Genomic DNA, 12,205 nt, shown 5'->3' on the forward strand with positions numbered 1-12,205 from the left:
TCAAAGCTGTCAATATAGTATGATTGGTTGCATCGAGGAGTGTATCAAGACTATGGTGGATCGACAGAGGATTCATCACTCTTGCGTACAGGAGAAGATATCTCATGGCATAATTCAATGAATGATAATGACACTAAAACTGTGGCCACATTGGGATTGAGTTGTTGCTTAATCTAACTTATTATTGCGGTCATTGGTCCAGTAACTAAATACATACATATCGAGAGTAACTGAGGTTGGCTCTATTTCTATACCTCTGTTTCGATGAGATATCAGATGATGAAATGATTAGATTGCACGGTAACCATATCGTTGACAGGTAACTACTTAACTGAATCCGAGTCTATCGGGTGACCCTGATGCCTTGCTGGGGGCCAATCTTGGTCTGTGTGTAATGAGATGATTAATTGGTGTTAATTACGATACTACACACTGCCAGTATGATGAAGAGCCTACGGGTCACACACATAAAAGATAATTTAAGAATCAGTTTGTGCAAGGGGCGTTTTCGTCTTTTAGGGCGAAAGGGTATTTTGGTAATCTCACAGTGCAATTAAGTTTACTGAGGTTGTTGCCTATATTTAATTTGACATTAAAATTAAATAAATGAGATTATATTTAAATATATGTACACATCTATTTAAATGGATTATTATCATTAATTAAATGTTAATGTATTTCTGTAAAATACATTAATTGAGTTTAATTGAAAATAATAATAATTATAATAAAATATCATAATTGGGAGTGTTTGGATATAGGAACTGTTTGGGTTGAAGCTCAAGCCTATTCCTTATTGGAATAGGGTTTTATGTGCACTATATAAGTGCAATGTTATGTGAATTAAAGAAGTGAATTCATTCAATCCTTTTTTCACTTGAAAGAAAAAGAAAACACACAACCCTCTCAATTCTCACGCCACCCTTGCTTTGTTGAATCAAAATTTCTTGATTCTTGATTTGGTTCTTGAAGCTAAAAAGGATCCAACAAATCTCTCTTTAGCTTTTTGGGTTATTTTCATGTGGATTACCACTGGTTCAATTCTATTTTGAATCGGTAGTAAACCCAGTCAGAGACAAGTTTGAAAGAGCCTCCAAACGTGCGTATGAACTCTAAACTTTACTCTAATTGTTTACATTACAGCAGATTTTGATTCAACATATAAAATGTATAATTTGTGCCCTGATCTTGGTTTAATGGAAATGATCCCTGCTCTAAAATTTTTGTTTTCTGCTGCCATGAGTTTGGTCGTTTCCTTACACTAACAGGGGTATATGCTGGACAAAATACAGTTTTAATCAAGTGAATAAAAAAATGATTTTTAGATAAAGAAAGGGGAGAGTCCATAGCAAATATGTATTTTGCTATTTATTCTCGTGCTTGGAGTGCATTGTATTGCCATGTTGACAGAGTTGGAGATTGTGGATTAAAATTAAGTTGAGTTTGAATTTGCCTACATGGTCTGGTTGAAGATGAACCGGACAACTGCATTATTTGGGGGTGCTTCTTCTCCAAATATCGTTGCATCGTCGAAGTCCCATTCTCAACGTTGATGGTGGTTCCACAAAAATTACATACCCAGCACGATTCTTCCCCCTCTCCATTCGCCTTTGCCCGTTTTGATTTGGTGAAGTGTCACCATACATCAGACATGACCTTCTTTGACGATCGGGAGGGTTGAGTTGTGGAGTCGCAGCTCACTTGTGTTTGGCTGCACCCCGTCTCAGCTGAACGTGGTTGTTGTTCTTGAATTGCAGCTGCTGCCTCTAGATAGGGGGAAAATGGATCGAACCCTTCCATTTCTTCAGTTGATGGAGCGTAGAACTCATTTGGCCTTTCCATTATGAATTTATGATAAAATAATAAATAATTAAAATGGAAAAAAAATAATATGAATAAGAGATGATATTGAAAAATAGAAAAATATAAATAAATAATATGAATAAAATATAAATTGAATTGAAGAAAATATGAATGAGAATTGGATCGGAGTAGAGAGATTGAGAGTTGATGTGAAAAAAATTGGAAGTTTGGGGGATTATTATAGTGTAAGATCAGGGGGAAAATGAAAAAAAAAACTTTTCCCCCCCAAGCACATGACCGTTGGCTGCCAACGGTCATGTGTTGTATTAATTGTTTTTTTTTTTTTGTAAAATATCAATTTAACCCTTAATATTTTTGTCTATTTCAAAATTTTCAAGGGATTTTTGGGTATCTTATAAATGACTTTTTTGAAATTAAGCAAAGGGGATTGGGCCTAGGCCTGGGACCTTGGAGGAGGGCTCGATCAAGGGACTGATCCCTCATCTCATAGGCCTTCTAGGACTGGGCCCTACAAGGACTAGTCCTTTGGGCCGAGTGTTTGGGACCAATCCCAAATGCCCAGGTCTAAGTGCACCCTCAAATCGCCACTCGACTACCATTGCCCCTTTACGCATTTCCCCCATTTTCAAGCTAGATTACCATCAATTTTGACATCGGAAACCGCCATTGACACCACCACTCAAACCCCCATCCTCTCTTCAACAAAACACTTATCCCCACCAGTTGTCCCCAATCGCCGTTTGTCTTCGCGAACTACACACGCCGCCACTTGACAGTCTCATTTTGCGACCCACCCCTTTCAATTGTATAACCCCCTTCCTCCTTCACCTATGGCTGTGTTGTTGTGTTTGGTTGTGATTTTTGTGTGTAAACTAGTCGTCGCAAAACCCATAGCAGCACAACCTCTCATATCCAAATCACACCCACCACCTGTTTGAAGAAATGCCTCACTCAACATCCCAACCCAACGCACAACACACTACGTTGATTGGGGATGATTTTCGGTGACATGATCGATTGGAAAAGCTTAAGCTACACCAAAACAAATGACAAGAGGTGATCGGTGAACGACAATGCAAATGACTACTTTATCCTTTAACCGTTATATTAAATAATTTGTTATTAGTTTAAGGGTAGGAATCTGGGATTTATGAAACCATGGGTACTGACCTAGGATATTGCCAAATCTTGGGTAGGAACAGTCGATCACTCTTTATTTCCTTTTTGACTTTTAATATAATATAATATATATATTTTTGTAATACACAGATAATTATCAACTTTCTTAAGACGATAATTAAAAAAATTATAACTTATTATAACGTAGAATTCATTCTTATTTATAACTGTTCTAAAGATGATAATTAAAAAAATTATAACTTATTATAACGTAAAATTCATTTTTATTTATAACTATTCCAAAACTTGAAATGAATCGTGACAATGTTTTAAAAATAAAAAGGCAACTTCTTTCCCACTTAAAAGTTAAAACCCTAAACTCAAAACTTCTATCAAAGCAAAACCGTGCCAGAACAAAGATGTTACAGTTCGTGCAGTCCCTTCGTATCAATTCCTTTGCAAGACTTCGCTTCTTCTGTCAGGTCTTTCTTTCTCGTATGCAGTAGAGTGTTCATTTTACTTTTTAGTAACTTTCTCAAGTGAAAAAGCTGTTGTTTGTGGGGCTTGCAAAACTTGCTGTTTGGCTTTAGATTTTGTTAAGTCTTTAAGATTTACGTTTTTGCTTATGTTTCTGTGTGTGTTTGTCTGTAGAAGTACCTGTAATCTTTTATAAATGTAGTTTGCAATTTTTCGGTATTGAATTTGAGCTACTAATAGGGTTGGGGTTTATGGGTTAAAATCATTTGAAGAGTTGCAGGTGAAAGAATTGATGAATTTGCACATAAAAAGAAAAAGTTAAATGATTAAGAATAGAATTTGTATTGGAAAAATATGATGTGGCTTATTTTGTAATGGAATGGAATTACCCACTTTCAATCAATTTACAAGATAATCCATTTTCAGGGCGTTCTATTTTCAAAAGCACCACCAACTGGTCATAATTATTTTGGCTTAAGAAATTATTAGTTGTGAGAATATAACCAATGCAGCTACTCGTTGCCACGATTTTGGACCTTAAGGTTTGCTAAATGTACTTTTTACTTGACTTATGTGAAAGATTTTTGATATTTTAATGTAACAATTAATTGCTACTTATTTTTTCTAAATGAACAATTTAAGTTGTGTAACAAATAATGCAAGCAATGGGAAAGAGTTATAATTTTTGGCTAATTTTGAATGTTTAGAACCTTGTGATTCGTTAGTGATATGCACATTTCCCCCCACATGAATCATTTCTTCAATTCTTTCCATTGGAGATGAGTAGTGTTTTTATTGTCTTTTGCCTTCCTCACTTCTCTATTTTTCTTTTAAAACTAAATTAGTTATACTATGAATATATAATGTGATATTTTATCAATCTCATTTGGCCTATTGTTGTTTCTGCTTTCCTTCAGAGTGGAAGAAGAGATGCAATTACTTATATTGGAATGAATGCCCGCTCTCTTTCTTCTGTAGGTAATTAACAGCAAATTCTCTCTCTCTGTCTCTTCTCTCCCTCTGTCTCTTCTCTCCATTGACATTCAAACTTCTTGTCGACTGCTTCACCATCAAGGATACTATGGACAATGAAGATTAGAAATATGTGTCACGTGACATTATTGTAGATTTTGGAGCATATTTTTGTTTTGCTACTGTTTGATTTGGATTTTTTTTTTTTTTTTTTTTTCAAAAATGTAATTAAGGTTGCAGTAATAAGTGGTTGTAAACTAGTATCTAGGGTTAAGTGAATGACACTATTATTCTCTCAGTAGTCAATAGTATGAGTTGTGCTTTTCCGATAGCACAAGTACTTGGTATTGGATTTTGTCATAAGTAATTCTTTTTTAAAAAATGGTCATCTTGCTAGAGATAACGTCATTTGGGAAGAAACTCAGTCATTGGTGGCCTAGAAAGATGAGCCTTGATGAAGAGTATCTTCTGATGCATTTATGTGGATTAAGAACTTATTGAGCATATAAATTCCTTGAACCCCCTCCCTATCATTTGAGCTTTAAATTTTTAGTGTCTCGATGGGTTGTTACAAGTGGTGCACTGAATCTATTGTAATTAATATTATGTTTTTGGCACTATTCGTTCCTTAACTAATGTTAGCATGTATTGTGATCATGCAAAAGCTGCACAACTCTTATGGAAGTTTCTCAGCTGTCTGCTAATATAGTTGGTTTTACATCAGCTATTTCGTCTAACATTTTGAAAAACTAATTCTTATATTTTCAGTTCATGTTTCAGAGTTTGAACATGATGAACCTCTTGATGATCTCAAAACAATAGAGAAAGATAATGCACTCCGTCAAGCTCTCTCACAGCTTTCTGGTGAATTTGGTAAAGAATCTATGTTGTCTTTGAAGCGTTTTTTCAGCTCACGACGTGCTCCTGTAATATCTACAGGCTCATTAAAGCTTGATTTAGCACTTGGGATTGGAGGATTACCAAAGGTGATTAGCTAAAAAAGAATGTTGTCTTATTGCCCCTTGTTTTTGACGCCGAGAAGTTGCGAGAAGCCCCAATCTTGGTGAGGTTGAAAACCCCACTATGGATGCCAATTATCGTGAGGTTATAATAAACCTCATTATGACGAGAATAGCCAAAAAGGTTACCTTGGTTGGCTAAGCCAAGGATAACTAATAACCTCAAAGAGGAAGAGAAAGCAAATGTTTTAACTCAAATATATTTGATAATGATAATGGATGATTACAAGGGACAAAGTAAGGCTTTATTTATAGCCTTCCAAGTGAAAAAGTAAAACATATCTCTCCCATGTGGGACAAACAAAAAGTCAATATAATTAAAAATTTCTTTTTTCTCTTTTTCTTTTTTATGCTTTTGCATCACTTTTACTATAAGTATATGCTGCACATGTACACTTGGAATAATCTTTTGCTGAATGACACATTACATGTGTTGCCACTTTTTAGTGGCTGCCTCCCCATTGGTTCCTGTTTTGATACAGACATAAAGGTTAGAGAGAGTTAAGTTGACATATTTTTTTTGTCTAGATATTATTTTGTATTTATATAGTGGTTTTTTTAATTTTAAAGTTTGATCAGTACCAGCTGTTTTCATATGTGTTAACTATAGCTGCAATTATATGTGATATATTCTCTTATAAAAAATAAAAAATTGAACGTGAAAAATTCTTTTACAAATTTGCTGAGAGATCTACGTTGCCCCCTGCAGGGAAGAATTGTAGAAATATTTGGGCGAGAAGCATCTGGCAAGACTACACTTGCACTTCATGTTATCAAGGAAGCTCAAAAGCTTGGAGGTGCACATTGATTTTGCTTCTCATACTTGTTTGCTTATGTGCATTACTTTGGCGTTATTCAAAATCATTTTTAGCAATGTATATCTTCTATTGCTAATCATTAGCAATTTCAGTCTAATTATGTCATATTATCTGCTTAAATTTTTGGATTCACTCATGTGAGATTGCTTTCCACTCACATTATGTCCCAGGTTATATTTCGTCGTAACTTTTAATTAGAATAAATACTATCAATATTGATTTTCCATTAGTTTTTAAGGTGGCAACAGATATTATTCTTTAAGTAGATTGTTCTTTGACTCTGTTCTTAACAGTCCGGAGGACATTAATCCACTATGACCATGGAATGCTCATAATGAATAATTTTAACGACATTTCAAAGTTGTTTTTTGCAAGGGTAATATTCTTAGTGAATTCCCTGCTATAATTTACTCTTTATATAGCCTAAAAACCTTGATCACAATGATCTTTTGTACTGAAGTGCTGTAAATGTTTTTTTTTTCCTTCGTGAAGTGGATAATGGAACAATTAATTTGATCAAATCTAGATCAAGGAAGAATTGTGAGACCAAGCCATGTGGCATTTTTGATGGTGGTATATGCTGTCTTCACCAATGGATTTGAGCCTCTAGCCAACAATTGTTTTGTGATTGAATCTGAAGCTACCAGCTTCCTTTCTGATATTTCAAATTCTGATCATAATGATCCTTTTCGTTTTGTGATTTATTTAACAATTTGTGGTGTATGGATGGATATGTGATTGCCAATATTAATTGACTAGCTTATCTAAGAGCTTCATGACTTAGTTTTTCCATAACAATATGGAGCTCTTCTGATGTTAGTGAGTTTGCTGGACATGTTACAATTTCTTGTCACCACCGGTTGTCACATAAATAACTTTGATAGTCATGTGTGCTCTGAACATAGCATGCATGCTTAAATTTGTCGCTTCTAAGTGTTAGGTATGTGAAGAATTATTTTTTTTCCTTTCGAGGGTTGGGGGGTGTAATGAGATTTCTTTTGGAATTTAATTGTCCTGGTCAGAATTGATAATGTGGACGTGAACATGAATGTGTTTTTTGCTTGAATCAGCATAACTTCACTCTTAGATTATTTGTTTAATGCACAAATCACATTTTTTCCAGTAATTGTTTGGATTATCTACTCTTTGTTCAAGATACTTCTGTAGTTAGTCTTCTGAAGTTTCACTGCATACTCTCATCTTTTACTCCATTGTTTATTCGATTGTCATTATGCGCTGGATTGACTTTCTTAAAAGTTTCAATCTTTTGTGTAAGAAATATTGGCAACAATTGGTTAAGAGTAAGAAATATTTCAATATTCCCTTTGGCTGCAGTGGAAGCAGCCATTTAAGAAAAATATCTTGTTCCTTTTATGTGAACATGGCAAATTTTTGGTTATCAAAGATACAGAAGAAACATGTCTATGGCAATATTAATTTAGGTTACATAGACAAATTATTTTAGATCACTTATTCACTTATTCGATATTGTTTGGCCTTTATAACTTTTATTGGTCATGTTGAAGAGATATTATAACTGCAAGTTCAATAATTGCTGTTGCAGTATTTTATTTTCTAATGTGGTTTTGGCAGGATACTGTGCATATCTTGATGCAGAGAATGCAATAGACCCCTCCCTTTTGGAAGCGATGGGTGTAGATACAGAAAATCTTCTGATTTCGCATCCTGATTCAGCTGAAAATTTGCTGAGTGTGGTTGATACGCTGACCAAAAGTGGGTCTGTAGATGTAATTGTGGTTGATAGCGTAAGTGATTCATTTCACATATGACATTATCTTTGACAGTGGTATCTATGAATCTTTAAATTTTATCGTAGTCATTAAAGTAAGTGATTTATTTCATATGACATTATGCTTGACAATAGTATTATGAATGTATGCAATTTTAAATCACTAGAACAAAGATGTATTATACCAAAGAAAGAAAATTCATTGAAAAGATTTTTGTTTTAGCCTGTTGGCTAATACTGTTGGCGAGTGAAAATTTAACAAAGGATGGAAAAAGGAAGGGTGAAGAGGAAGGATCACCAACAAGCTCTTGCCTTTTGCTGCAGCCTATCTCATGGAATGCTAATCTCCCTCCATTCAGGTGAGATTGGCAGCTTCCCAAAATCTTTGCTACAGATGATCTTCTGTACTTGACGAAAGCAAGGTAATCTAGAATTCATTCAGATCATATATCTAAAAGTCAGCATGCTGCAATGTGATTCTTGATTTGAGATGATCCCAGCTTCCCAGTGGCAGCAGCATTTATGGTCTCCTTTCAATGTGTGACTCCATTTAGTCTCTATTTTTCTTGCTAAAAAAATTGCCTTTTCCATGTCAATGCTAAATATGAGGATTTTACCATCGAAAGATATGATAAATTGCCATTGATGATGTTGATGTTTGATCTCTTGTTTATTGCCGATAGAGATGATATCTGTTTATCCATTGGGGTCAAGGATGATTAATTTTTCAGTGCCAAATAAGGCTTTTGCCACTGACAATGTGGATCTTTGATTTCTCCTCTATCACCAATAGAGATAATCTAGCTTTTCATCCGATAAGATGATCTTTTTGTCAATTAGATCAGTTGCCATTGCGTCATGAGTTGTTTCAGTTTACCAAAGTTGGTACTTTTTTGTGCATTGAAAGATGAGGAGGCTGCTAATCTCCACACCTAGTATAAGGGGTTTGATTCTCTACATATACATATAGTTGTAAGTATATGAGCATAAGGTGTTTAATTTATTGCTTACAACTCTAAAGTAAATCATCCTTAATGGTTATCTCCAGTTGGATGTTGGTTGAATGTTGTTTTTGAATAATTGGTATTAGTAAAGAATAATAGAAATGAATTTATTGGTCTACCTTGAGATTTGGCTTATGTAAATGTAGATGCTACTGGTTAGTTGGCCATCAGGGGAGGTCTACAAATATTCTAAAACTTTAGAGGAGGCTTATGATGGTTTTCTGAATTTTAGCAGATATTTCTTAAAAAAATTTGGAAACCAGTGGGTTTATTGTATTTTGTGTAAACTTTTGTGGAGGCCAATTAGATTTACTTGGAAAATACCAAGAAATAGCACACAAAAATCCTTTTCTGCAGTGAACTTCAAGCAATATCTTATTCTTTTTCTGTGTTCAGCCAGAGTTGCATGAAATGTATTTTGTATCACAAGTAAAAGGTGTTTGTCTACCTTGGTACTGCACTTACCACTTAGGCATGCTTTCAACAACTAGCATTGACACTGTTGTTTCAAATGAATGTAGATGATTAATTATTGGTCAATCTGTTATCCTCCAATTTTCACGCTTAATTATGTTCTTCACATGGCTTTCGCAGGTTGCAGCCCTTGTCCCTCAATGTGAAATTGATGTCCCTGTAGGTGGTGTGTATCGTGATGTACAATCAAGAATATTGACACAAGCACTCCGAAAAATTCATTATTCGTTATGCCAATCTCATTCTGTTATCATTTTTCTTAATCAGGTTATATTCCTCTTATTATAACGTTTGAATTTTTAATTTGTATATATGAACTGCGTCTTTTGGTAGTATATATGGCACTAAAAATTCCTAGTTATGTTCTAAATCCAGGTTAGGTCAAGTGTAAAACCAGGTCAAGTTTTTGGACGTTTTGATGAGGTCACTTGTGGTGGAAATTCATTGAAATTTTATGCAGCTTTACGTTTAAGAATGATGAGAACAGGATTGCTCAAGACTGGAGATAAGGTAAATTGTCTATTACTACCAAACCACTGTCAATGCAGAGCATGCATAGGCTAATTGTCTTCTTGGAGATATTTTCTTCATTTAAGCTAATTCAATGATATCACAACCTGCCAATGCTAAATATTTATGAGTTTTTCAGTCAGTCAGGGAGTGTTTCCAGCTCCTTCCTACCACCTTTCTGTTCTGGTTGTAGTTTTATTATAATCTTATTGTTTTCTTTTTATTGTCAGAAAATGATGAAAGCAAACTTCACGGTTGACCATAAAAACACTTAAATATTTGTGAGCCAGATTAACAGTTGTAGGCCTCTGTCAAATTAATTATTCTTGAGATGAAGTTACTGTTTCCTCAATTAATAGCCTAATATCTGGTTATTTAAGGAAAAAATATACCCAGTGTATGGGCTGTGTGGTGGGTTGGGATTTCTAATCCATGACTTGCCCTTCAAAAGTGAGCGGTCAACTAAAGGTTTAAAATAATAAGAAAAGGAAATTGACAGAGCATAACTATAGAGAGCAGGAAGGAAAAAAAATGAGAGAAGGGATAATACAGAAACTTATGCAATTAAATCTTATATTTTAAAATGCATCATTCTGCTGTCTGCAGTGTCGTTCAGGTTAGTTTGTACAAAATAATAGTATGGCTTAGGTTTTCCACGTAAATGAAAAAGCACAGGATATCACCTGTAGATCCTTCTGCATAAAATGTCTGTAAATCCCGAAAGCAGTATTTTCTTATGCTGGTAATTGGATTGATTATCTTTGTGGAACTTTGATGCGTTAGCTCCGAGTCTTGAAAATAAATAATTTATCCACTCATGTTTAAGGCCTTTGATGGCTGTTCATTTATATCTTGCATTACATCTCACAAATTAATTCCTGTGTTTTTATTTAATTCAGTACATTGATTTATGAAGGTTTCAGTTTTAAATTCTGCCTTGTTAGTATCATTCTTTTTCTCACACTTCTGATTTTATAGTGTTATTATATTCTTTTAATTTCTAGTTCTTGTCTGATACGAGAATGTTTCTTGAGTCATTGAGATTGATGTTTTAATATTCTGGTTTTCAGATAACTGGTCTTGGAGTTAGTGTTCAAGTGGTTAAAAATAAATTGGCACCGGCAATGAAGAAATCTGACTTGATGATAGAGTTTGGGAAAGGCTTCTGTTGTGAACCCGAGGTTTTGGAATTGGCTTGTGAACATGGAGTCATTGTAGAAGAAGGAAATAACTACATGATAGAAGGGGAAGTTTTCGGTGATAGATATTCAGCTGAACGACATTTGATTGAAAATGAAGAGGTTCTTGATAACATAATTACAAATTTAAGGAAACATTTGTTTGAAAGGAAACGATTGTTATGACAGATCCTTGATTAGATGAGCTTATCTCAAATATGATAATGGAGAACAGAATACAGGTCCATTCAAATAGAAGATGACTGTGAAGTGGTTGCAGAATCGCATTAATGTGGAGCTAACCCACTTCAGGAAACTTGATTGTTTGTTCATGGTGAGTGGAATTCAGCAGTGATACCAATTAACCATGTCTTCAAGCAAACAAAGTTGCTGATTCTCTTTGCCGGATTGCTGTGCATTTAAACACTTTGATGCTATTAGATTTCTGGAGAGTTGAACTAGTTCTTCATCTATATCCAATGGGCACTGCTTTTCTTCCTTCTGCTTGAATTGTCCTCGCGGCTGTGTTGTCGGAAGGTTTACGAGGAAACTAGTATTTATTTAGACACTGTAAATAATTGTTGTAATACAGAAACATTACTCAAATTTTGCAATTCAAAATCCGCGAGGCAGGCTTGTGTTGAATGCCCATTTCATTTTTCTAAAACATCTTGAAAGGAAAGGTGACGTGGTCAAATGTTACTTGAATGCTTGGTTTAAGGGAAGGAAATGGTAATATTTAAAATCACGTCACTAAGGTCATCCACTTTTGATCTAAAAAAAAGGGGTCTTATTTTTTCTAAAATTATTGTAAAGATCCTTTTTGAAACAAATCTGTTATTTATTTGATACATAAAAAATAAATTGAAATGTCTTTCATGCTCACAATCTGTCTAAAGCTGATGTTAGTTTATAATCGCACATGGTCACAAAACAGGCTCGTTTCCATTCCACACGCAGCCATACTGCTTGAAAAAATCACAAAAGCTGCAACGTTTTGATTTGTATTAAGTATTGTTTTCAACAACAGTATATCAGAATATATCTGTTTGGTTCACTA

The 12,205-nt window shown here is 34.5% G+C and overlaps 1 protein-coding gene across 3 annotated transcripts; it reads left to right on the forward strand.

Annotated features, from left to right (window-relative positions):
- Positions 1–3,296: 3,296 nt before the first annotated feature.
- On the forward strand, positions 3,297–11,397 carry LOC116130737 (DNA repair protein recA homolog 2, mitochondrial). 3 transcript variants are annotated; one of them, XM_031416449.1, is made up of 9 exons: positions 3,297–3,425; positions 4,338–4,398; positions 5,161–5,265; positions 5,332–5,378; positions 6,121–6,208; positions 7,823–7,995; positions 9,578–9,724; positions 9,833–9,967; positions 11,038–11,397. In XM_031416449.1, exons 1-9 carry the CDS (start codon positions 3,363–3,365, stop codon positions 11,329–11,331), a joined length of 1,113 nt encoding a protein of 370 aa, XP_031272309.1. In that variant the 5' UTR covers positions 3,297–3,362; the 3' UTR covers positions 11,332–11,397. The 3 variants fall into 3 exon arrangements, with proteins under 3 accessions (XP_031272309.1, XP_031272307.1, XP_031272308.1); XM_031416447.1 differs by having other exon boundaries at positions 5,161–5,378; XM_031416448.1 differs by having other exon boundaries at positions 5,173–5,378.
- The last annotated feature ends 808 nt before the right edge of the window (positions 11,398–12,205 follow it).

Source organism: Pistacia vera, unplaced genomic scaffold (assembly GCF_008641045.1).
Source record: "Pistacia vera cultivar Batoury unplaced genomic scaffold, PisVer_v2 Contig225, whole genome shotgun sequence".
Taxonomy (NCBI): domain Eukaryota; kingdom Viridiplantae; phylum Streptophyta; class Magnoliopsida; order Sapindales; family Anacardiaceae; genus Pistacia; species Pistacia vera.

Excerpts from the sequence above, each read along its gene's own strand:
- LOC116130737 (XM_031416447.1), top strand. The coding sequence starts at position 3,363 with ATGTTACAGTTCGTGCAGTCCCTTCGTATCAATTCCTTTGCAAGACTT. Across the intron at positions 3,426-4,337 it reads GACTTCGCTTCTTCTGTCAG|AGTGGAAGAAGAGATGCAAT; the intron begins GTCTTTCTTTCT and ends GCTTTCCTTCAG. Across the intron at positions 9,725-9,832 it reads TTATCATTTTTCTTAATCAG|GTTAGGTCAAGTGTAAAACC; the intron begins GTTATATTCCTC and ends TTCTAAATCCAG.